Here is a 26,099-nt window from a genome sequence, read left to right as displayed (position 1 = left end):
GAGTCCGGGGCCAAGTTTAATCCTCTGACAACCACAATCTGCTATAATGAGGAGGAGGAGCACGCAAGGAGGTGTTGAGAAGTTCTTTTTATAAATATTTTTCATTTATTAAAGACAGAGTAAAAAGTGAAGAAGCTATATACAGGATTATCAGCTAGGCTTTACACAGCTACACAACACTTTAGTGCAGTTTAGAACAATTCAAAATACTTCAGAGAGGAGTGACAAAAGTCTATTGTAAAAAGAATAAAGCCCAAAGCACACATAACAACTATTTAAGTGTAATAAGAAACATAATAAACATGATAACATAATAATAAACATGGGTTTCTGTATATATGATCCATGACAAAGGTTTGAAGGGAATTTAATACTCTTACCTGATGTTTTTCAAGAAAACTAACTAACCTTTCCTGGTAAAAATGTGGCATTATTCCTTTATGCATGTCAGTTTTCCATATATCAAAAATAAAAACAAATGAAATAGTTACCTGATTTAAAATTGACTCTTCTTACTTTGAGGGACATTTTGTTCTTGCATATTTGGAGCACCTCCATTTCTATTCCTTTAAAAAAAAATGCAGTTCTAAAAAAGTTTGAAAGTGACTGTCATGTGAAAATGGCCAGCTTTATATCAATAATAATAATAAAGAAGAATGAAACAAAGAAAAAGGATGCCTCACCAGTTGGAGGCATCACTTCCTGAAAAATGAGCAAGTCTACTGGATAAAATTCTTTACTTTCTCTCTTTTGGGGGGATTTTTTTTTTCTGTCAAGTGACCTATATTTGATAACAGCATAATAAAAGGAGAAATTCTATTTTTTGCGTGCCACCCTGATATTTTTAGTGGTCCCCATATGGCCACCCCTATGAAAGAATTCTGGAGGCGCCCCTGTCAGGTACAAATTTTAGTGTCCGTAAAGATGCGTAAGAACGACGGAAATTTAAGCTTCCTTCAGAATGGCCCAGGACAAAGAGTACATACAAGTTGTGTTTTGTGTTAAAACCCTCAGTGTATTGTTTTTTTTATTATTTTTTTTCTATTATTTCACAGTTGTGTGTTCTGCCAGACTTGTTCAATTTAATATAAATAATTAATTAAAAAAATAATAATAATGCAGTGGCAGTGAGTAAGGTCGCTAAAAATATTACGACCCCTCAACTGCATCCTCGCATGATGACATCATTCTGCGACAAGCTTATGAACGAACTGAGTGAGTGTTCCTCAAAGAAGCTAAGCAACGTAAATTCTCTTTTTTAGGACTGATTCGCATCTGAAACTCGGAGACGACAGGTAGGAGAAACGCTTAGCTGTATTGTCAGCCTCGCTTTGGCAGCGTGGAAGGTTTATTTATAAAGCAGCGCCTATGTACTCAAAGGAAAATGATCAGCTAGCCACCCGTTAGCATCGTGCCGCTATGGTTTGACGAACACGTCACGCTCCTTTCAAATCTCTTGCAGTACGTCGTGGTCTTTCTTCTAGAATCTAGAGCGACCCTCAGGTGTAATAGAGGAAAACTTAAAGACATATCTTTAACTCTCGAAATCATCTGTCAAATCCGGCCTGTGTTGCATACAGAAAGTAACACGGGTTGACTAAATACAAGCATTTTAGCATCAGCTTCGTCTTTTTGTTGACACATTCTTTCCATTTCGAGTCATGCTCAGTCTGAAGATAAACCAGCTGCTTGTTAACTTCAAAGGAGATAAATTCGTGTCCGACGAGTCAGTTGTAGTCTTAAGTTTTCAGGGTTTCACCAATACAGCATAACCACCTAATTCAGTACCGATTATAGTAATAGCGTTAGACTGCGAGCTTTGTCATAGCAGTTCCAGGAAACCCATTTTAAAACGCAACGTATACCCTCAAGAGCCAAATAAACCGTAGATGTGTGCTGATTTGTAGTTGTCCTAACTGGTATGCTAGCACGCCAAGCTAGAAATTAGCCAGAGATCTTGAGTCACTGTGTCTGCGGTGACTCCTCATAAACTTCACTGATTTGAGCAGTTTAAAACACGACAGACAGATCTCCTTTATCAGCCCGCATCAGCTGTTCTGTTTGTGTAATGGTTTTATGTTCAGAGGTGTTTAACGTTAGCTCTGCTCACACAGTGCTGGAGTTGCTAGAACATTCTCCATGCTAATACCAAAGGGGGTGGCTAAACATATGGTGTGGTGGAAAGAAGGTACTTCCATGTCCCTGACGAGCATTAATCACTGTTGATACAAGGTGTTAATGTATCATTAATAGCATTATCTGGCAGAATACCCAGACAACTAAACTCTACGCCCCCCTCAAAACAGCAATATAGCAGAGGCTGAAACAAAGAAGTTTGTGCAATGACAATAAAGGCATTCCTTCATGCTGCAGAGATCAAATTCAAAATAAGCAGGTGTGATCAAAGTACATCAAAGTTAGTACTCAATCCTGGTTGATACCAAAGAAAGTAATAAATATAACAAAATGTATGCATGCATATAAATACATGCTGCATGTCTACATATAGAGAGTGATGTGATTTAAAAAAAATCAAACACGTCTGCAATATCTGACAGCTAATGAGGTTAATTACTGACCTAATGAGGTGTAAAAAAGGGCATTACTGATGCTGAGTATTTCAGAATTAAAGATGGGGTCTGCAGTTTGTGAGATAGAAAGAGTTAGAGAGCTAGCAGAAATGTCATGAGGGCAAAAGGCTGGAAACCTTTTCCTGTGACCCTTAGGCCTGCAGGCAGCACAGTTTTGAAAACAGACTGGTTTTTATAGTGTAAATACGCTGGCACGGCAACATTTCTGGTTTGGTCCGTACCGTGTAAGGTGTTTAACATAAATTCCTATAGTCAACTAAAGTTAGCCACACTCGTAAGCTTGAAAACTCTGGCTTTAGGCTCAGAACACATTACTGATATGCTATGTGCTTACCCTCTGATCTCCTCTTAGTGTTGTTAAAAGAAGAGGTTATGTAGTACATATTGAAACTTTGCTGAAATATGTTGCTCACATCAAATTCAAAGTTGGCACATATTCTTTTTAATGAACAAATGCACTGCACTATTTTCATAGAATGCTTAAGCGGTATTTAAATGATTTGGATTTCATTGCATGCATTATGTACATTTACAGGGTTCCGGTTCTTATTGGAAACAAGGTTTTAGTTGCAGGGTGTCTCTCCCTCAGTGAGCACAGAGACGCAGCACCTCTGCCGCCATGACAGACAACAAACGCCTCGCTTTCTCCATCATCCAGTTCCTCCATGACCAGCTCCAGTCAGGGACTCTGTCTTCAGATGCTCAGGAGAGTCTCGAAGGTGAGTCCTCAGACATGAAGAAGAAGAACATGAAGCTGCTCAGTTCATTTCTCTCCTAACTCAGAATGCACACTTAAACTTTCTCATGGGGAATAAGTATGATGTTCAGAGTTTGTGTGGTTTGCTGCCGTGTGTCGTAGTGTCTTATAACCACGGACCAGGGATATCATAATGAATGGAATTATTATTATTATTATTATATTTGTTTTTATTACAAAAGCTCAAACTTCCTGTGACTCCATTTGACTGTGATCTTGGTCAAAATCATCACTGACTGTTATGCCAGCAGATCTTCTGACTGAGTCAGCTACAGCACTAAAAAAAAGTTCACTTCAATATTTCTTTCCACAACATATATACAGCAGCACACATAGCCTGGCTTCATATGTCTGAGTCTGGGTTGGAGGAGCAGCAGAGGAAACAGAAGTACAAATACTTCAAAATTAAGCAGAGTAACTCATTTTTAGGTATCTGTACTTTACTTGAGTATTGTTTTTTATGACAAATTTTTACTTTGACTGTCTACATTTTTACACATAATCTTATATTTTTTACCGCTTAAATTTACCAAATGGGTTTGTTACTTTGGGTTTAAGACGTTAGTCTGTGCCTTCAAACATCAGACGGATTTGAGCCAAGTAGCCCAGTTGGGACCAGTAGCACATAAAAGACAGTCCTATTGGTGTATCCATCACCAGGTTGTATCATGTACAAAGAAATGAAAGAGGCTTTGTTTATAGAGCTAAGTGGAGCAGAACAATCCAGTGGTGTTCTTGGTGCAGATATCCCTAAGAGGAGCGAGCATACAGGGAATAACGTGTTAAGTAGCAGCTATTTTCAAATGCAGCGTTTCTGTAATTGCTCAACAATCATCAGTAAACACACAAACTGTTCTTGTGCAGTTTGTCATGGAGTGTGTTTGCTAGCTAAAGGTCCAGCTGCTGTATTTCTCAGGGAGAGAAAAGAATGAGAGATAACTTGAGTCAGAGATAGAGAAAGATGTAGGAGAAACAGGACAGTAGAGGAGGAAGAGGGGTTATCTTTGAAGGTAAGGACTGCCCGCTGACAAACTGATACTAATTGACAAGCTGGATATAAAAGCTACAGTGGGGCAAAAAAGTATTTAGTCAGCCACCGATTGTGCAAGTTCCCCCACTTAAAATGATGACAGAGGTCAGTAATTTGCACCAGAGGTACACTTCAACTGTGAGAGACAGAATGTGAAAAAAAAAATCCATGAATCCACATGGTAGGATTTGTAAAGAATTTATTGGTAAATTAGGGTGGAAAATAAGTATTTGGTCACCTCAAACAAGGAAAATCTCTGGCTCTCACAGACCTGTAACGTCTTCTGTAAGAAGCTTTTCTGTCCCCCCACTCGTTACCTGTATGAATGGCACCTGTTTGAACTCATCATCTGTATAAAAGACACCTGTCCACAGCCTCAAACAGTCAGACTCCAAACTCCGCCATGGCCAAGACCAAAGAGCTTTCGAAGGACACCAGGAAAAGTATTGTAGACCTGCACCAGACTGGGAAGAGTGAATCTACAATAGGCAAGCAGCTTGGTGTGAAAAAATCAACTGTGGGAGCAATCATCAGAAAATGGAAGACATACAAGACCACTGATAATCTCCCTCGATCTGGGGCTCCACGCAAGATCTCATCCCGTGGGGTCAAAATGATCATGAGAACGGTGAGCAAAGATCCCAGAACCACACGGGGGGACCTGGTGAATGACCTGCAGAGAGCTGGGACCAAAGTAACAAAGGTCACCATCAGTAACACACTACAACGGCAGGGAATCAAATCCCGCAGTGCCAGACGTGTTCCGCTGCTGAAGCCAGTGCATGTCCAGGCCTGTCTGAAGTTTGCCAGAGAGCACATGGATGATACAGCAGAGGATTGGGAGAATGTCATGTGGTCAGATGAAACCAAAGTAGAACTTTTTGGTATAAACTCAACTCGTCGTGTTTGGAGGAAGAAGAATACTGAGTTGCATCCCAAGAACACCATACCTACTGTGAAGCATGGGGGTGGAAACATCATGCTATGGGGCTGTTTTTCTGCCAAGGGGACAGGACGACTGATCCGTGTTAAGGACAGAATGAATGGGGCCATGTATCGTGAGATTTTGAGCCAAAACCTCCTTCCATCAGTGAGAACTTTGAAGATGAAACGAGGCTGGGTCTTCCAACATGACAATGATCCAAAACACACCGCCCGGGCAACAAAGGAGTGGCTCCGTAAGAAGCATTTGAAAGTCCTGGAGTGGCCTAGCCAGTCTCCAGACCTCAACCCCATAGAAAATCTGTGGCGGGAGTTGAAAGTCCGTGTTGCTCGGCGACAGCCCCAAAACATCACTGCTCTCGAGAAGATCTGCATGGAGGAATGGGCCAAAATACCAGCTACTGTGTGTGCAAACCTGGTAAAGACCTATAGTAAACGTTTGACCTCTGTTATTGCCAACAAAGGTTATGTTACAAAGTATTGAGTTGTATTTTTGTTATTGACCAAATACTTATTTTCCACCCTGATTTACCAATAAATTCTTTACAAATCCTACCATGTGGATTCATGGATTTTTTTTTCGCATTCTGTCTCTCACAGTTGAAGTGTACCTCTGGTGCAAATTACTGACCTCTGTCATCATTTTAGGTGGGGGAACTTGCACAATCGGTGGCTGACTAAATACTTTTTTGCCCCACTGTACATGTAATGTCTTGATTTTTTAATCAAATACTATATATTTATGTGAAGCTTATGTGTAACATTCCTGCAAAATAGACATAATAATGATGCATTGCATTTATATAGTGCTTTACGAGACCCTCAAAGCACTTGATGCACGTGATGCACGAATGCATCGTGTCTATGAATGCATGTTGCATAAAATCCTGCCGTTTAATGCAGGATAAACAAGTTAGCTTGCTGTGCTGTAAAGCACTGTGTTGGGCTGGTGCACAACAGTTATTTTGTTTATGATCAGTATTAAGTCACAGAAAGGATGGCTTACAGGTTTACCCATCTGCCAAATTTCACTTTATCTCCTGACTATACTGTTATTGTGTCATTACAAGGATCAGCACAGGTTTACTTAGCTTTGGGCAAAAACAGCAAGTAGAAAAGAGCTACTGTTTACTCTGAAGTACATTTCAGAGCCTGTACTTTTTCACTTTTACTTGAGTGAAATTTAATCAGTACTTCACTTTTGTTTCACTTTTTTAACACAAGTCTCTGTACTTCTGCCCAGCAAAGAGTGCACATTAGATCAGTCTTTGAATAGAAATCTTGACCTAAAAACTATTCATTACTATAGCAGCCAGAGCCTTTAGATACTGGCGCTTCTTCATCATCCTCTTCCCCCCCTCTTTTCACTCCCAGCGTCCTTATATTGCATGTCACTAACTTTTGTAAACTCTCTAATTTTTTTGTTCTTTGTGTTCTGTTTTTATTTCACACTATACAGTGTCTTAAGACATCTGTTGTGTGTGCTGTAGAAATAAAACTGAATTGTAATAAATCAACAAGGAGCAAAGAGACCACTGAACCTGACACCCTTCACCTGCTGAATGCTGTTGCTCTGTGTTGTCCACAAAGATTATTAATAGAATCTGTGACATAGGGCAGGTTGGCAGTTTGCATTGCCATCACTAATTCAAAACTTGTGCCTGGTAGCCTGATAGAGACCAAATAGCTCACATAGCACTAGAGCTGGGCGATAGAACGATAACGATATGTATCGCGATATAACTTTTACTCGATAGAGAAATTAAACTATCGCAATAGACCTCGCCGCTCTTGTCCTCTTTAAAAAAAAAAAAAAGGTCAGCCAATCCAAATTCAGTAGCGCAGAGCCGAACCAATCACAGCCGCAGCGTCACGTCGCGTGACTTGTTAGGTACAGCACAAGTGCCAAGCCGCACATGTGTATTTGTTTGGGAAGCAGCCAGCCACCGTACCGCCGGGTAATGAAGGAAATGAGTGTGCCGACTAGAGAAATCAACCGAGCGTGACCGAAGAGAAAACAGATGATGGTTCCAACGCCGGAGAGATTGTCGAACGGAAGAGCCATAGAAGTTCCGTAGTGTGAAGGTATTTCGGCTATTTCAAGTCTGACAAAAAACAGAGTAGCGTGCACTGTAAATTGTGCCGAAAGCAAGTCTGGAAATACAATAAACTGGTGCATGCGTCACACTGTGCGCCACGTTATTGTTTCGGTGAAATGAATTTCTACAATACTGTTACTGTTAATTCTACTCTCTGCAGTGTTTAAATGCTTAAGATAAGATAACCTTTATTAGTCCCACACGTGGGAAATTTGTTTTGTCACAGCAGGAAGTGGACAGTGCAAAAGTTATGAGGCAAAAATTAGAATACAATAAGAATAAATACAGTACACAACTGTACAGAATAAAATAAAATAAATATACAATAAGATAAAAATAGAATACAAATACAAATACTATATACAACTGAGTAAAAATACAACGACAACTTACATATACACACAGTTACTGTCGGTCCACACATACGACTCGGTTCTGCTTCTATGCCCCAGCTTTGTTTACTTTTTCCCACCGAGGCTTCTAGACTTCTGATTGGCCAACATTTCGGCACGGTTAGGAATCTAGCGCCACCTGCTGCTTTGGCATGTTCATAGCAGCGTTTTCCTTCATTTCTGCCTTTATGTGTGGACGGGATTATTTTTTAAAACGAAAACGGAAAATCTCCGTTTTCAAAAATACCCGTGTACGTGTGGACGTAGCCTCAGTCTCTGACTGGAAGCGCTAATTCGTCATTCGGCTTTTGTCAGACTAAAGTTACTGTTAAAACTGTTTGAAAAGCTAAGCTATACAACAAGGAGAGATTGAGAATTTCCTTTTAGTTCTCAGTTTATTTGATATTGACAAAAGTTAGTCAGTTTTGTCTGTTCTTCTGTAAAACAAACTAAGATTTATTTTTAGAATTAATATTTTGTTTCTAAGTGGAATTGACAATTTAGTCTGTTTCGTTTGTTCTATTTTGAAACTTAAACGCTTTAGCGGCTGCCTTTTGTGTAGTTTGCAATATTTGCCTTTATTTATCTGAAAAAGTCTCATGTTCCTTAAGTACATCTACCCTGTTGAACTTATTATGGGAAATAAATATTTAAATAAAAACAAGCTGCTGATTATTTCACATTTTACTTGTGAGCAACGGCACATTTAAATCTTACAAATATAGTTATTTGGCTTATATCGTGATAGATATCGTTATCGCCTGAAATGAAAAAAACATATCGTGATATGAAAAAATCTTATATTGCTCAGCTCTACATAGCACATGTAACACGTGCTGTAACACTACATGGATGCCGTTGAATACTTTCTCGAGAAAAACAAAACAAATGGTGTCTAGATGAGTAAACCATCACTTCAAAGTGTCCTTGAGAGGATAAAGAGTCGGTCCAATACGCCTCAATCAGTATGAAAACCTGATTGTTTCTCCTGAATTTGAGGTTCACCTAATGGCTCCTCCGTTACTCTGGCATAGACATTCTCTTATGATGCTCTGTTGTGGACACAAGACAGCTGCAAATATCTGTTGACAAAATTTATATCACTCTGACCTAAGCAAACCATAGTGGACTTCTAGACACAAAGTATAATAAAGGCTTCAGAGAGGGAAAGGCATTTATGCCACGGAATGTTTTACCACCATATCTGGCTATTCCAGAGTCGCTGTCCTCAAGTGTGCCTCTGAAACAGTTGGATCATTTTATCGACGTGTCAACCAGGAAACCCTCACAACACCCGAAGAGCTCAAGACAAACAACATCTGCATAAAGTCCAGTCACAAAATAGTTTTTTAACTAACTCTGTGACCTCAGTTAATCCACGTTTCCCCTCAGAGGATGGAAAAGGACCTCAGGCTCTGCCAGATGCTCTAAGAGAATACCTCACTGTGGGCCAGATGTACTAAATTGGGCAAGATGCCATGTGAGCACAATTTCCAAATAGCACTCATAGGTGTGTTTATTTTTACAGGTGATTTACAAAAGTTGTGCTTTCTTTTTAAACACTGTCAGTCAGTTCATTATCAATTGCAAAAAATAAGACATGCAATTTTTAGTAAATCAGTTTGTGTGCTTGACTTAAATACTCTCCTCTCTGAACTTCCAGAAATAGATGTGCAACAGGGTCAGTCACAACAAACCTCAGTTCCCATTCCCATTGTGCTCTCGCAGTAAATATCAACAATACTTTTACACCAGAACCAAGTTTGCAGTAGTAAACCTGGCCATACGTGCTCCCAGACTGTTTGTTATCCTCCCCCAACACCTGATCCAACTCCCCAACAGGTGAGAAGACCTCAGGACACACAGGGATGTTTCTGATTCCACATCTTGGAGTAGTTGAAAGATCACGACAGATTGAATCGTTCTTCCTTTTGTGTGGCTCTTTTATTTTATCTTTTAGAACCAGCTTGTTGTTGACATGATCTTATTGTTTTTCAGTTGCTGTTCAGTGTTTGGAGACGGCGTTTGAGGTTTCCACCGATGACCAGAGTCTCGCGGTCCCCATGACGTTACCGGAGATCTTTACCTCCGCTACAGCAAAGGTAAACGCAGAAGACCCTTGCAACTTTCCAAACGGTTTGTTTTGTATTGCAGAGATGACAAGTCTGAACATTTTGGCCTTTGCATCAATGTCCTGCAGCAAGTCTGAGTTAATTTCACTGTTCTTCCAAAGCCAGAGCTGAAACGAAATGCATAATAAATATCAGTATTATTTGCTGTGGCTTACAAAAGGCAAAGTAAGCTATTACATACTGGTGAAGATCCAAATGCCATTCTTTAAACGTTTAAATGGAGCACTGGCCTTAGTGCAGGTTGCACCAGATGTTAATTTTACATGAGCATTTTTTTTTAAGTGTTTCTCTGTGATCTTGCACACCTGAAGAGTCTGTCTGTCTGTTTTTAATAGTTGTTTTACAGGAAGTCTCATTTAACCCAGTGTTTGTTTGTTTGACAGTATTCAGCTCAGTCGCAGGTCAACAACAACTCCACCCCAAACTCCCCAACAGAGGAACAGAAAGCAGAGGCTGAAAGACTCAAAAGTGACGGTGAGTCCAGGCTGGTGTGAACACGTTATCTAGAGCAGCTAGTTTGTCTTTGTGTTCATTTGTAGGGTTAAGCTGGTACAAGGAAGAGATGATGCAAATGAACCTGCAGCTCCTTGAATCAGGTTTTTGGAAAGCTGTAGGAAGTAACCCTTGGTTTTCCTGACACTCTATAACAGAGACTCACAGAGGCAGAGCAGATACATTAACTGGAAATACAGCAGTCAGAAGTAAAGTTACGTGATAATTTACTCAAGCACAAATGCAGTACTGTTGATGTAAGCAGGCAACAACAGTGGCCTCAAGGCAGGTTAATGATGAAAGCTAAAGTGCTGACTTCTGTCTAATCATCTATCCTCAGTATAGAAATAAGAGGACATGTATTTATTGTTATCTGGTCTTTACGTCAGACATCAGCCGTGTCAGGCCCAAACTCTGCTGCAGGTTATAAAGTCAAACGAACACTGCAGCATCACTGAGAGTTAAAAACTGTCTAAATTCTTTCATCTTTAATATAATGATCAGCGTTGCTGCTTTACCAGGTGTAACAATGAAGTTTAACATCCAGGCATCCATGAAAACAGGATTTATTACATTTAACAGAGTTAGAAGTTAGGCAAGGCAAGGCAAGTTTATTTGTATAGCACAATTCAACAACAAGGTGATTCAAAGTGCTTTACAGAGACATTAGAAACAAGAACAAATAAAAAGCATGATTTAAAATTGATTAAAACAAGCAAATAACCTAACTAACTAATTAACAAACAAACAAACAAACAAACAAACAAAACAGTATATAAAATCAAAACAGATAAAATCAGAACAGTAGATAAAATCAGTAGTTAAATGTAAGTTTTGAAATTTAAGCTTAAAGTGTGGATTTGGTGCTTTATTCAAATGCAGCTGAGAACAGGTGAGTCTTCAACCTGGATTTAAATAAACTGAGTGTTTCAGCTGATCTGAGGCTTTCTGGGAGTTTGTTCCAGATATAAGGAGCATAAAAGCTGAATGCAGGAAGTTAGCAGGAAGTTAGCTCGCTAGCTTCCACCTAAACATGATATAGCATGTTCTGACTGAGAGATTTATGAATAAATTCAAACGTACAGCTCTGCTGTCACTTCCAACATAAATGAAGACAGAAAACTGGTATATAATGATGTGCTACGTGATCACTAGCCACACAACTATGTTAGCATAAACACAGTGAAGCTGGAGGATGAACGCTAACTTTTTTCCACTCGATAAAAGTTAACCTGAGGGTTCCTGATAGTTAGGGACAAATGCAGTCGCATGGCAGGATGCTGTAAACGGACCAAACTTCAGCAGGAGAACAACTGAGATAATCCATCCACAATACGAGGTTAGTCATTAATATACTGCTGCTGGGCTGCAGTTACATCGTAAGGGTTTAAACACTGAGCTGTAAAATGAACAGTGATGATTAAAACCGAGAGAGGCCGACAGTGATCACTGACTGTTTTTATGGGCTTGTTGAGATTAGAACAAGGTACAAAGTATTAAAACATGTTAAAAACACAACAGCCTTAATAAACACAGAGCAGTTTGGACCTGGAAGCAGGATTCATCACGTCATCACTTAGAGGATTAAAATGAAGTTGGGAGATTCCAGCAGCCAAAACAATAAATGCAATTAAAATAAAAAAATTAAGCTTATAGTAGAGTAGCTCAGTAAAATAAAGGGTAATGTGACAAAAACTTTACTTAATAAGGTAAAAAAAAAATCATAAAAAGTGTCTGTAAAAAATAAATAAAGTCAAATAAATAGCTTAAAAAAAGTGAAATAGAGAAAGTTAAAGATAACATTTAAAAGTAAATATAAAAGTCTATGTTTCACATGATACTATAGCATTAGTATCTCTACACAGCAAAATACTAGGAAAAATCAGTGATGCCAAATGAATGGAATAAATATTGTGTAATAATAATTAATGCTAATGATAGCAAGGACAGCAAGTGAGAGATGACATTAGAGTGACTTTGCTGTATAAAGTTTATTGCACAGTGCTCAGGTGAGTGGGGTGTTTTTGTTCTTTTCTGTTTTCTCGACTGGAGGCAACGACCAGATGAAGGTGGACAACTTTGCAGCTGCTGTTGAGTTTTACTCGAAGGCAATCGCCATCAACCCTCAGAACGCTGTCTACTACTGCAACAGGTCGGTCAGCATTTCCTCAGCATCACTAAATATTTGTTGTTCATTTTATTTTAAAAACAGTAAAATTGTATTTGATGATGAACCAGAAACAAAAGAACAAACACTTTTCATGTGTTTTCACTTGTTTTGTCACTTTAGATATTTTTACATACCTTGTTACATAAAACCTTTAAGTTTGGTCCTTTAAGAAAACAAATTCTTCACATCTTGTCACATGACAATATTGTTAGAAACGATTTTTTCTGTGCTGTTTATGTTTGTTTTATGCAAATTCTCTGTTGCAGTTGTTTTGCTGTGTTCGGATTGTTGACGTTCACGTGAAGCAGTTAGTTTTTGTGTGTTTTTTGTGCAGAGCTGCAGCTTACAGTAAGCTGGGGAACTACGCAGGAGCCGTGCAGGACTGTGAACGAGCCATCAGCATCGACCCCAACTATAGCAAAGCTTATGGGCGGATGGGGTATGACAGCATCTTCTCTTTGTCTTTCATTGTTGCCGTGAAGCGATTTCACATTGACATCAAAAACATCTCACATGTAGAAAAAATGTCCTGTGTTTATCAGAGAGGAAACTGCAGGAAGGCATTTCTTTATTCTTAGGCAGCAGAGAGGAGCTTTCCTTTTACACCAAGGATGCGTCTCACAGCGCCACCTGCTGGTGTGGACCTGAGCTAATAGCAAATCTTGGTGTTTTTTTTTCCTATCAGCCTACTCTTTGACATGTTTGTGTAAAGTTTGGTCAGAGGGTTCCTTTGTAAGTGCACATGTGCCATTAGCCTGCTGCCTGCTGTAACCTATAATTTCCTTCGGGATTAATAAACTATTTCTGATTCTGATCTGCACCCTGGACACTGTTGCATCACGGCTGTAGTTTTCTCCATTACATATACACGTTTATTTTTAACAGACGAATTAGCAACAAAGGCTCATCAGAGGATTGTTGTCTCTATGTCCTTTAAAATCAGACAGACTGGGGATAAAAGAACGTAAATGAAACCAGGTTCTTCGAACAAATGGATTCCACAAAGAGATCCAACTTAAAAATTTTCCTATAACTTTTATTTTCTTAATAAGTGACTTTGGAGCATCAGAAAAGAAAGCTTTCACAGTGTTTGGCTCCTTCAGATCTCAGGATTTATCTGTTGAATAGTAAAATAAAATATAAAAATTGTGTTTTCTTAAGATGATGAGTATTTATACTCTGCCTTTGTAAAAGTATTTTAGGAACAAGTAAAGTTTGCAGTTTTCATAAATGAAGCTCTGTGCTGAAGCTGAATATCTTTGGATTTTGTGAAGCTGGTCAAATAAACAAATCTTGTTTTACGATATTTATGAAGTGTTTTCACTGCCTTTGGAAGAAAACTGTCAGTTATTAAACACAAGTGGCAGATTTACTGAAAATGTGCTGACTGCAGCCGTAAAACCAAAGTCAGCCAGCACAAAGTTATTTCCACAAAGTTTTTACATTATTTATTTATTTATTTTTAACCAGTTATACAGGAGTTTGCTTTTGTTTAAGTAGACAAACATGCAGCATTAGAGCATGAAGAATGAAAAGCTGGAAGCTCCTTGCGTTCTGTTTTCAGCTGTCTCTGGCCCTGACTTGTCGTCTTGTGTTTCAGTTTGGCTCTGGCCAGCCTCAACAAACACACAGAAGCAGTCAGTTACTATAAGAAGGCTTTGGAGCTCGACCCAGATAACGACACCTACAAAACCAATCTGAAGATCGCAGAGGAGAAGATGGACACGTCCAGTCCGGTGAGAAGAGGCAGGATGAGGGATCAAATTTCCGACTTCCCGACAGCACTGTGTTTACGTGAACCTGTCTCTGTTCTCTCAGACTGCAGGGCTGGGCGGAGTCGATCTAGCTGGTTTGCTGAGTAACCCCGGCTTCATGAACATGGTGAGATCTGAGTGTTTGGCCTGTAACATTTCTAAGCGGTCACGGAGTTTTGGCAGCCATCAGAACCAGTTGCACTCGTCAGAGCTCACAGCTAATTTTCTTGTTTCGGTTTCCTTTAAATCACCTTTTCTGTTGCATCGAACCATCGTACAAATGATGAGACCACATTCTAAGAGTTTGCCTCTAATATACAAAAGCACAAAGTCATGTGACTTCAGAAATTATTTTGATAATAAACAAGCAAGTGAAGGTTAGCCAGCAACATGCTGCATTGGGTACCACATTATCAGTGTGGCTTACTTTAGCAGAAAGAAAGCCAGTTTTGGGCAGTGAAGCCAAGCTCAGTTCATGGAAGCCACACAAACTCCAACCTGAGCTCTTTGTTTGTCTTTCTGCTGACACAAAATCGAATCCCGTTTCATGCAATATAGTTCTTTGAGTCAATGAGGTCTCCTGATTTTGGCAAAATACGTTATCGGCTAACTTTCCTAATTGACAGTAAACATGTCGGTGCGGTGTAGGTGGCTAACCTTATCTTGCTTGCTCCTGTAAATGCTAGAAAAAATCTGGTTTTGATAGCATTCACATGCTATTGCTATTTGGTTATTTTCAATAGTAAATCACAAATCTGTATGATGGCCAAATTTGCATCCTCGTCAGAACCTAACGACCTTTCAGATGCAGAAACTGTAACATGCCTATTAGTCCATACAGCACATATAATGCTGGTGTGTGTCTTGTCAGTTTTGGTAGGTAAAACTCACTTGGATACTAATTTCTAAAAGATACATGCACACAGCAACATAATGAGTTCTGTTGACTCAACAGCCACGCATAGCATTGGTATAGTAATGTTTTTTATTTTCTCTTAATTACAAGACACTCCTTTAAAGAAGTGTAGAATTTCAGAAATGACCAGAAAAAACCACAGACACATTTGAACAGTGATTAAATTGCAGCTTACATAGACAGTGAGAACTCTGAGAATTTATCAGCATTGCTCATTATTTTTAATTTAGGTATTTACAGTTTCTGTTTCTACTCGGTAAATTTTTCCATCCTACTCTTGTCTCTTTGCAGGCCTCGTCTCTGATGAACAACCCTCAGGTTCAGCAGCTGTAAGTCTGTCTCACTTCATCTGAAATCCATTCTTCCTCTGTGGTTTTTCAGAGTTAACTTCCTGTCCTATCTTCCAGGATGTCCGGGATGATGTCTGGAGCGTATGGTGGACTGGGAGGTGGGGGCGCTGGAGGGGGAGGAGGTGCAGCCCCGCCTCCTGGGGCTGCACCAGCAGCTCCTAGTGCTGCAGCACCTGGAGATTTATCAAGACTGATCCAGGCGTACGTACCAGAGCACAGGGACTGTATTTTAAAGCTGGTGGTGTCAATGAATAACAGGTGATTTTGCCTTTCTGTTTGCTTCTGCAGAGGGCAGCAATTCGCTCAGCAGATGCAGCAGCAGAACCCTGAACTCATCGAACAGCTGAGGAGTCAAATGCGCAATCAGACACCCAGCTCTGGGAATGAGGAGCAGCCGTGACCCTCGCATAGAGTAAATACACACTAATTCAGTTTAACACACCACAGGTCTTACTGCTGTTCTTCATCCACAGTGTATGAGATGAGCTTCATCCGGATGGTGTCACAACCAGTCATGCATGATTGCATAGTTCATGCAACGTAGAAAAGCTCAGACAGTGAAGTTATTTAATTACAGTCTGTGTGATGTAAGATTTATTTTCCTTTCTTTGCGTTTTTGGCAACTATCATAAAAATGGAACCACAGCAACAAAGACATCAAAGTTTAATGTAATGTTAATGTATCCACTATTGTTCCTGGTAATAACTGCTATTCGCTGAACTCCTGCGCATATTTACAATCTTAAAGTTTGTTCTTAGCACAAACTTAGAGCAGTAGCTTAAACTTAGCTTGTGTCTGTACACATGAAACTGAACCATAATCATTGTCATTATTTCCTGTAAATGGTTTTTTATCATGTCAGTGATCACTGATCACAATACAGAGCAAATTTGCTGGAGAGCTGACGGCCTCCTGTGAGGCCTCAGCGTTGGTCACAATGTTTAGGCAAATCTAGCAGTGCCTTCACCTCGAACTCAGAGCGAAGTTTTGAATATCTGCCTGTAACAGCAAACATACTGAGGAGGAGGAGGACACTGAAAGCTGGAATTTAAAAAGTCATATGCACTATAGCACACTGATCTATGAGATAAAAGGGATTCTACATATTTTTCACCTTCAGCTGTAAAAACATTCAGTTAAAATATACATCTCTGCCCCGATAGCCTGTGTTTAGGTGAGTCCTCATAGATACAGAAAAACTAATAATTGAAAATACAGCGTGACCATATTGATCGTGTAAGACTTTTACACTCAAGTACAAAAAATGTGTTCTTCAAGACATGAAGATGTTCATAATTTCATGCTGTAATGTGGAGCTGTGACTTTATTGATTCTCCTTTTGGCAGGGTTTATATTTTTGTTTCCTTATTTATTTCAGGTGGGACGGGTTTATGGAGGAGGAGGAGCACGCACTGTCTGACCTGTTTTTCTTTCTGATCTGGATCATAATAACTCGGAGGACTCGAAAGAAGTTCTGTTTTTCCATCGCTGATTAATTCCTGCATGAGAGAGAGAGCGCAAGCGAGTCCTCCCTTGTCTTTCAGGAGGCACGTCACCGAAAACTCCACCCACTTCCTGCAACTGTGTGGTTTTTAGATCAAATGCAGAATAATCAGAGAAGTTCTGATAGGATATTGGACACCAGATGTTAAGCAACTGTAGAAACCTGGAAAGTCTTATCCTCTAGAAACTACACAGTGTACCTGTAAATGCATTTTTGTTGTTTTTGATGGGTGTGTCAGAGTATGAGTGTGTATGTGTGTGAGGATGAGTGTCAGGGTTAATTTAGTGTAAATGAACTAATGACTCCTCGGTCACACGAAGCTCTGAGGAGGCACCAGGGAGGCTGTTTGAACACAGTTTAAATAAAAAGACCATCTCAACATTTTACTCTTTTCCTCCAAAGTGTGGTTATCTATTTACAACCAGCAAAACTTTTTTTTTTTTTTTTTTTTTTTTTTTCTAAATGACATCAGAAACAGCAGTATGCGACATTACGTGATGGCAGAGCTTCAGTTCATCCTTTGTCATTTTTTTTTTTTTTTTTTTTTTTTTTTTTTTTTTTTTTTTTTAATAAATAGGACAGGGGGAATGAATGAGAGAGAGAGGGGGAGAGAAAGAAAGAAAACCAAAGGGGAGAAGAGACGGTGAGAAGGGGGGGGAAGAGAGACAAAAAAAAAAAAAACTCCTGGGTCACCTGTATGGAGAAAAAACAAACAAACAAACGAACAAACAAACAGAGGAGACAGCAAACAACAAAGAGCAACATAATAATAGAGAAAACAAAGCACCATTACAACCAGCAAAACTAATGCAGCTCCTCTTCTTCAGTGAAGTCTCTTCTTATAGCTGCTCCGAGTTGTAGTGTTGATTTAATTTAATTTAAAATAAGAAGAGATTCTGGCAAACCGTCAGACGTCTCAGGAGGGGAAAGCGGTGCTCTACCTGCACTGTGTATAGTGCTGGCGGAGCGCTGCTGACGTCGACTGAGAAAATTGTCAGGCGGTGGAAGGAATACTTCGGGGACCTCCTTAATCCCACTGACACGTCTTCCGAGGAGGAAGCAGAGTCTGGGGATGAGGGGAATGACCCGCCAATTTCCGGGGGCGAGGTCACTGAGGCAGTTAAACAACTCCTTGGTGGCAGAGCCCCTGGTGTTGATGAGGTCCGCCCCGAGTTCCTGAAGGCTCTGGACGGTGTAGGGCTGTCCTGGTTGACACGCCTCTGCAATGTTGCGTGGAGATCAGGGGGCAGTACCTGTGGACTGGCAGACCGGGGTGGTGGTCCCCATCTTTAAGAAAGGGGACCGGAGGGTGTGTTCCAACTACAGGGGGATCACACTCCTCAGCCTCCCTGGGAAAGTCTATGCCAGGGTGCTGGAAAGGAGAGTTCGTCCGCTAGTCGAACCTCGGATACAGGGGGAACAATGTGGTTTTTGTCCTGGTCGCGGAACACTGGACCAGCTCTTTATCCTCTCCAGGATACTTGAGGGTGCATGGGAGTTTGCCCAACCAGTCTACATGTGTTTTGTGGACTTGGAGAAGGCATTCGACCGTGTCCCTCGGGGTGTCCTGTGGGAGGTGTTGCGGGAATATGGGGTGTCTGGCCCATTGCTACGGGCCATTCGATCCCTATACAACCGTTGCAAGAGCTTGGTTCGCATTGCCGGCAATAAGTCGGACTCGTTCCCGGTGGGTGATGGGCTCCGCCAGGGCTGCCCTTTGTCTCCGGTTCTGTTCATAATTTTTATGGACAGGATTTCTAGGCGCAGCCAAGTGGCGGAGGGCTTTCGCTTTGGTGGCCTCAGAATCTCATCTCTGATTTTTGCAGATGATGTGGTTCTGTTGGCTTCATCGGGTGAGGGCCTCCAGCTCGCACTGGAACGGTTCGCAGCCGAGTGTGAAGCAGCGGGAATGAGGATCAGCACCTCCAAATCTGAGGCCATGGTTCTCAGCCGGAAAAGGGTGGAGTGCCCACTCCGGGTCGGGGATGAGTTTAGGGCTGCCACGATTAGTCGACTAGTCACGATTACGTCGACTATCAAAATCGTCGACGACTGATTTAATAGTCGACGCGTCGTTTGAAGCTTTGTAAGATCCCAAAAGACACAGGAATAATAGCAGGATTTAAGAGTGTAATAACGGACTGAAACAGAAGATGGCAGCACTGCATGTACAAGGATGCCAGCTGCCGTTAAACCCCGAAGAAGAAGCAGCAGCAGCTGTGTCCCAGAATTCATAGCGCAGCCCAGCTTAGTTTCCAACAATGGCGGCAGCTAGTTAGTTTTAATATTACTCTTATTATTCTTTCTGGGTCACAAAATAAACGTTTAACATATTTTCAGGCGAGAATGTAGCTGTGTAAACCTCAAATATCTGCTCAGTTTATCAAGACACCACATATTTTCAAAAGCGCTCCGACGTTTTCGGAGACGTCTGTTACCCACTAGCTCGATAGCTAGCCGGGGGCTAGGCTAACTAGAGCCGTGAGAACACCGGACTCCCAGCAAATCGTTTTCAAACCCACCGCAGTCTTTCGCTACTCAGGTTAAACATGATATATGAGTCACTTAGATAACTTAAAAATGTTATTGTTTGGCTTTTTTCAGTATTTTATTTGTTCCTGTTTGGCTGAGATTAAAGTTATAATTTTTACACAGCTGAATAAACGTCAAGCAGACAGCTGATCATCAGAAGTGTGAGATGCTGGAGAATTTACTCCGGTGTCCTGTTATATTTTAGAAAGCAAGGAGTTTATTAAACTTCACCGAAACAATCTGCAAATTTCATTAAAATGTAATAAACTATCATCTTGTCTTTATTTTTAGTTAGCACAGACCTTAAACACTTAAAGCTGTAAGCTAATGATAGTTATATAAGAGCAGATGCTGCTGGTGCAATAAGCTGTAGTTTTACATCCAATGGATGATGATCTGATTAGTCGACTAATCGCAGAAATAATCGGTGACTAGTCGACTATCAAAATAATCGTTTGTGGCAGCCCTAGATGAGTTACTGCCCCAAGTGGAGGAGTTCAAGTATCTCGGGGTCTTGTTCGCGAGTGATGGGAGAAGGGAGCCGGAGATCGACAGACGGATTGGGGCTGCAGCTGCAGTAATGCAGACGCTGCACCGGTCCGTCGTGGTGAAGAGGGAGCTGAGTGTAAAAGCGAAGCTCTCAATTTACCGGTCGATCTACGTCCCTACCCCCACCTATGGCCACGAGCTGTGGGTAGTGACCGAAAGAACGAGATCGCGGATACAAGCGGCAGAAATGAGCTTCCTCCGAAGGGTGGCTGGCCTCTCCCTTACAGATAGGGTGAGAAGTTCGGCCATCCGGGAGGGGCTCAGAGTAGAGCCGCTGCTGCTCCACATCGAAAGGAGCCAGCTGAGGTGGTTCGGGCATCTGACAAGGATGCCCCCTGGGCGCCTCCTGGGTGAGGTGTTCCAGGCATGTCCCACCGGGAGGAGGCCCCGGGGCAGACCCAGGACACGCTGGAGAGATTACATCTCTCGCCTGGCCTGGGAACGCCTTGGTATTCCCCCGGATAAGCTGGAGGAGGTGGCTGGGGAGAGGGAGGTCTGGGACTCTTTGCTTAGGCTGCTGCCCCCGCGTCCCGGCCCCGGACAAAGCGGATGAAGATGGATGGATGGATGAATAAAAAAAGTCACAAGAAGACAAATCAAGAGCCAGAAAAAACAGAAAACGCTGGTTCCAAAAGTAGAAGTCTACTGAGTCCAGTAAAACACTGGACTAGATGATTTAATTAATTAAGTGTCAAATGTAAGATGGGTTGACTTAAAAAAAAATATTGAAAGAAATATATATTTACAGGAAAACATACACATTTATGAGGGGAGAAATTATAGTGAGAAGGAAACCCGAAGTAGGAATGGCAGAGTTTGGCCATTTCTCATGACTCAAAGGAATAAAAAGAAAAAAGAGGAAGTCCAGTTTATTCAATAACTACTCTTAACCTAATTTCACACCAATCGAAAACAATAACAACATGGGCGACACAATATTTAGCACTTTTGAAAACCTTAAAGAAATTACACGTATATCAAATTTGAATATTTTTCATATAACGGAATATGTTAAAAAAATGTATGGACAGGAAAAAAAAATCATACTTAAAAATCCGTTAAAACAATTTTCCTTCGGCTGGTCCTTTCAGGGGTCGTGCGTCTCCATCCTTTGTCACGCCAGGACGCTGCACGTCACCCTGTTTGTGGACTACGTCATCACGCCCGGGGGGGTTGCGTTGCGTGATGTAAACGCGGAAGTATTATTGTGCACCTGCAGTAGATGAGAGCGGATGTTCTAACAGGTAAACACGGTGTTTGAGTGATATTTGCGGTTTATCTTGTTGTTTCGGAGCTAAAGCCGCTGTTAAGCGTGAACAGCAAAGGAAAACAACTGCTTTCCCTACCTGAGCGCCACACCGGTTTGTTAGCCTCTTTAGCCCCCCATGAACAAATGACAGAAAGCTAATGCTAGCGTCAAGTTAGCCGCTGTTAGACAGTTTTCGCACGGAAACAGTGCGGTTATTTGCCTTGTGTAAACTTTCATCTTTGTATTACACACTTGATGAAATGGGACCAAAGACGTGATTACAAGTTGTGACGCTGAATTACAATAATAAATACAAATTGATTAGACTGTCAGACGTAAAGGAGGACCCAGTTGTCTTATTATGAAATTACCCACCGGAAGTAGCATGTATTTCCGCTTGGTGGTTTGACATGTTTTTCTCCCGCATCATATTATATTATTAATATAACAAATAAAAAACGGATAAAACCAGTGGGACAGAAAACCGGTGAATGGGGTAATCTCCACAATGGGAGAGCTCGCGGTGTTTGTGTTCTGACTAAAGGTAGTAACTGTGTCAAAGGCGACAACAACGCGTTTTAATGGCTGCCACAAACTAATGAAAATCCACCTTCTGATTACATATGACAATACAAATGACCTAACATTCAGATCATTTTTCCCTCAGTAACAGTTTTTCCGAAACGCTATATTTAAGTTTGTAAATTCGATATTTGATAATAGTTAATGTATTAATAGCACGAGTGGTGTCTAAACTCAGGTGTTGCTTTAGGTCATAGGTGTCAAACTCTGGCCCGCGGGCCAAATTTGGCCCACAGCCTAATTACATTTGGCCCGCGAAGCCATACCAAATTACTATCAGAGCTGGCCTACTGGTATTATACAGCTAATATATATTTTGTTTAGTATTAAGCTTTGCTTGTTCCATATTCAGTTTTTTAGCAAAATGTGTTTGAGTCCATAAGAAAAGATTCATTCCTATATCTGGAGGAATAAATATATTTCAATAAATATTAACGTTAGCCCGCGACTTTGTTCCAGTTTTGAATTTTGGCCCACTGTGTATTTGAGTTTGACACCCCTGCTTTAGGTGACCTGCAAAGCCACTGTTTCATATTTGCTATTTGGTGTTAAGGCGACAACTCAGGTGATAATTCTCATTGAGATTGAGATTAAAAAGTAAAACATGTGGCCAAGAGTGCAGCAGGAATGGCGACAAATGTAACAAAGCAGTTCTATGGAAGGATTTTAGGAACCCAAATAGGGCTGAATTAAAATTAATGTAGAATACAAAGTAGGTACAATATTACAGTCTTTCAAAACAGGTTATTTCTTTGTTATACATATAACCCCTTTGTAAATCCTGTTGATGTCAGCCTGTTTACCAAAATAAGTAATAATACAGCATTAAACATAGAAAACGTATAGAAATGTCAGCAATACTTTTGTGACAGACAGTCACGTTTTTGGCACAGCGCCGGTGATCCAGATTAACTGGTGAGGATAAAACGGGTGTATCATACACCTGATGTTTTAGGAGGAAATAATGACAAACCAGGAAATAAACTCCAAAGGCACCAAAAAGGCATTTAACTGTTGGCATTGTCTCACAAAAGAACAATGCAGACTCTAACAAACCAACCAGATTAAGCTGTGATACATCTGCACCTGGATTCATCCAACCAGATTTTAGCCAGAGACTTCCTGTTCCCTGTTCAGTACATAAGAGATGACCTCTGCAGCTGTTTTTTGTGTTGCTCCATTACAAAGAAACTCTCAAGTAAATTAAATTTCAGTTTTATTTTCACTGTACTATACTTCTGATTAGTTTAATGGTAGTGTAAGTTGGGGTGTACATAAAGTGTTCGAAAGTTAATATAAGATTTGATATAAGAGTTAAAATTATATTAATATGCAAAAATATCGACTTCCAGGTGGTGGTAATGCATAAACTCTATATTTTTATATGTTCCCCATATGGTATAATTACATACATTCTTCACTCATTTAGAAGTACAGATACTTGTATTTTTTTTTAAACTGGTAGAAGATGAAATACAGATTCAACTTATTTACTCAAATAAAAGTGAAAAATACGGCTGAATGTATTTAAGCTGTGAAATTAAAAAGCAGGTCTTTGAAGGACTTTTCTGTTTTTGTGCAAATCTAACTGAACCTCATGTCATAACAATATAATAGTAAAGTAGTATTAATACACGTGAACAGGAGCATTTATTTAAATTCTAATCATTCTAATGAATGTACTCCGCTAGAACACGTGGCTGACTTTGTCTGAACACCTAAACAGAAAAATTAGCATTGTTCTATAAATGATGCATAACTTATTTAAAATGATTTGAAATGGTGGATTTAATGTTGTACTAATAATGACAAGATTGGACCTGCTGACATTTTGTTTATTTCATGGTTTCTTTGTAAGGGAGCGGTACAAAGAACAACTGCAGAGCTCATCTCTGATGATTGAAACAGGAAGTCTCTGGCTAAAAGCTGGTCAGAATGAAACCAGGTGCCATGGAAAATAATGATGGAAATGAGAACATTTACTGAATTCAACACCGGTTAACCTGTAACTTCATCTTGCTCAGGGGCTCTGGCTTTGACCTCTGACCTTCCTCTATAAAATGTCAAACTTCTGTATTGCTTTTTAATTGAAAGAAAATCCAAACCTAAAGATGAGAAGTTATTTTATAATAGTTTGCTGTTAGTAACATGTTTAATTCGTCTCTGTTTAGCTGACTTAATGTTACATGAATGTCCTGATACTAAACTGACTCATTGAACTAAAGAAAGAAAGATGAACACCCCAATTAAGGTATAAGAAAGATGTGAAATATATATGGGGGATATTTGTCGGTCATAATCTTTAGATGCATTCTTCCAGCACAGACCAGTGCAACATGTGTTTATTTCTTGTGTTTAGACCAACATCTGCCTGTGTCTCCTCCACTAAAACCAGCAGAGATGTCCCAGCAGCTCCAGTAAAGCCCATCAGAAGCAGCAGACAGGAGATGACTTTGTGTTCACCGCTCCGTTCGCTCTAGTGTCTCTGAAGCATCAGGATGCAGATCCTGGTGGCCAAGCTGCTTGGCCTGCTGGGCTTGTTCGGCCTTATGCTGGCTGGTGTGCTGGTCCCAGTACGTCTCCTGCTCGTTGACTGTGATAGAGCACAGAGATACAGGAGGCCATTGTCTCTGTGCAATTCATTTGGAGGGGGCGTGTTCCTCGCAACATGCTTCAATGCTCTGCTTCCTACTGTCAGAGATAAGGTAAACACACATCCTCTCACCTTGCACATACTTTGCATTCTTAAAAGTGAAGCCAAACTTTCCAGATGAGTTCATGGGCTCAGTCTCTACTTTCAAGTCTTAGTCTGATTAAACAAAACACAAAGTTCATTTTGTAACTTATGTTCTCACCAGAGCAAAGACTTTGCTCTGATGGTTTGTGTTGTCGTTGGTATTTCATAGCAACTGCTCCCTCAGGATGTCCTGTTTCAGAATACTAAGATAACGATGAAGTTTTATCTGCTTATTGTTGTGGTTTTCGTTTTGCGCCTTCAGGTGGTCGATGTGTTCCAGCAGCTGAAGATCAGCAGCGATTATCCTCTGGCTGAAACAATGATGATGCTCGGCTTCTTCCTCACCGTCTTTATAGAGCAGGCTGTCCTCACCTTCAGGAAGGAGAAGCCATCCTTCATCGACCTCGAGACTTTCAACGCCGGCGGCTCCGAGGCCGGCAGCGACTCTGAGTATGATACCCCTTTTATCTCCTCAGCACGGGGCTCACCGAGCAACGGCGGTCACCGCTCCCACGGCCACCACCACGGACACTTCAACCCGGCCGAGCTGGCGGGGGCGGGTCCTCTGCGGCTGGTCAGCTTGGTCCTCGCTCTGTCCGCACACTCCGCATTCGAGGGCCTGGCGCTCGGCCTGCAGGAGGACGGGGCCAAGCTGGGCAGCCTCTTTCTGGGCGTGGCTGTGCATGAGACACTGGCAGCCATTGCCCTTGGGGTGAGCGTAGCTAAGGCATCTCTCGGCATGAAGGACGCCACCAAGCTGGGTGTGACAGTCAGCATGATGATTCCGCTGGGCATGGTGGTGGGAATGGGCATAGAGTCGGCCCAGACGCTGGCGGGCAGCATAGTGTCCGTGGTGCTGCAGGGACTCGCTGCCGGAACCTTCCTGTTTGTTACCTTCTTTGAGATCCTCACCCGGGAGCTGGAGGAGAAACAGGACCGGCTGCTCAAAGTGCTTTTCCTCATCATCGGCTACGCCGCACTCGCTGCTCTCGTCTTCATCAAGTGGTGACAGACACCCAGCGATGCCAAACTACACTAAGAGTTCACTTTAATGAAGCAATCAGTTGTGAGAGGCGGGAACGTGGCGTTTCTATTTGCAGTTTTAAACAGGAAATTACTCTAAAATCAGACTTTTGCCCCTGAAGGATGGATGAGTTCATTTATGTGTTTAATAACTAATATCTGTAAGTGGCTGCAGTGAGACTGCTGCTGCTGCACATCTGGAGCTGTAATATAAGGACACTTCAAATTTCCTTACAGCTACTTTATAGTCTATAACAAACCATTTATGATATTTGTAGGCTGCTTGGAGATGCTAAA

General features: G+C 41.0%; 2 protein-coding genes across 2 annotated transcripts; both read left to right on the top strand.

Annotated features, from left to right (window-relative positions):
- The first annotated feature begins 1,201 nt into the window (after positions 1-1,201).
- sgta (small glutamine rich tetratricopeptide repeat co-chaperone alpha) lies at positions 1,202-17,503 on the top strand. Its single transcript, XM_085372049.1, has 12 exons — positions 1,202-1,295; positions 3,127-3,310; positions 9,810-9,913; positions 10,327-10,417; positions 12,488-12,587; positions 12,940-13,044; positions 14,206-14,341; positions 14,424-14,486; positions 15,567-15,604; positions 15,683-15,826; positions 15,914-16,037; positions 17,005-17,503. Exons 2-11 carry the CDS (start codon positions 3,211-3,213, stop codon positions 16,023-16,025), a joined length of 993 nt encoding a protein of 330 aa, XP_085228175.1. The 5' UTR covers positions 1,202-1,295; positions 3,127-3,210; the 3' UTR covers positions 16,026-16,037; positions 17,005-17,503.
- A 7,037-nt stretch (positions 17,504-24,540) lies between these two features.
- Positions 24,541-26,099, top strand: LOC146618038 (zinc transporter ZIP3-like). Its single transcript, XM_085373078.1, has 2 exons — positions 24,541-24,747; positions 25,042-26,099. The coding sequence occupies exons 1-2, from the start codon at positions 24,541-24,543 to the stop codon at positions 25,786-25,788; spliced, it is 954 nt and encodes a 317-aa protein (XP_085229204.1). The 3' UTR covers positions 25,789-26,099.

This window comes from Diplotaxodon limnothrissa, linkage group LG15 (assembly GCF_057381915.1).
Source record: "Diplotaxodon limnothrissa isolate DT_005_m linkage group LG15, D_limnothrissa_male_GT1.1, whole genome shotgun sequence".
In the NCBI taxonomy this organism is placed as follows: Eukaryota; Metazoa; Chordata; class Actinopteri; order Cichliformes; family Cichlidae; genus Diplotaxodon; species Diplotaxodon limnothrissa.
The sequence above is the reverse complement of the archived record's forward strand: the minus strand, read 5'-3'. Positions and strand labels throughout refer to the sequence as shown.

Bases quoted from the DNA above. Each gene is read 5' to 3' on its own strand.
- sgta (XM_085372049.1), top strand. From the start codon at position 3,211: ATGACAGACAACAAACGCCTCGCTTTCTCCATCATCCAGTTCCTCCAT. The intron at 14,487-15,566 runs GTGAGATCTGAG...GTCTCTTTGCAG, and splicing joins ACCCCGGCTTCATGAACATG to GCCTCGTCTCTGATGAACAA. The intron at 15,605-15,682 runs GTAAGTCTGTCT...CCTATCTTCCAG, and splicing joins AACCCTCAGGTTCAGCAGCT to GATGTCCGGGATGATGTCTG.
- LOC146618038 (XM_085373078.1), top strand. From the start codon at position 24,541: ATGCAGATCCTGGTGGCCAAGCTGCTTGGCCTGCTGGGCTTGTTCGGC. The intron at 24,748-25,041 runs GTAAACACACAT...TTGCGCCTTCAG, and splicing joins TTCCTACTGTCAGAGATAAG to GTGGTCGATGTGTTCCAGCA.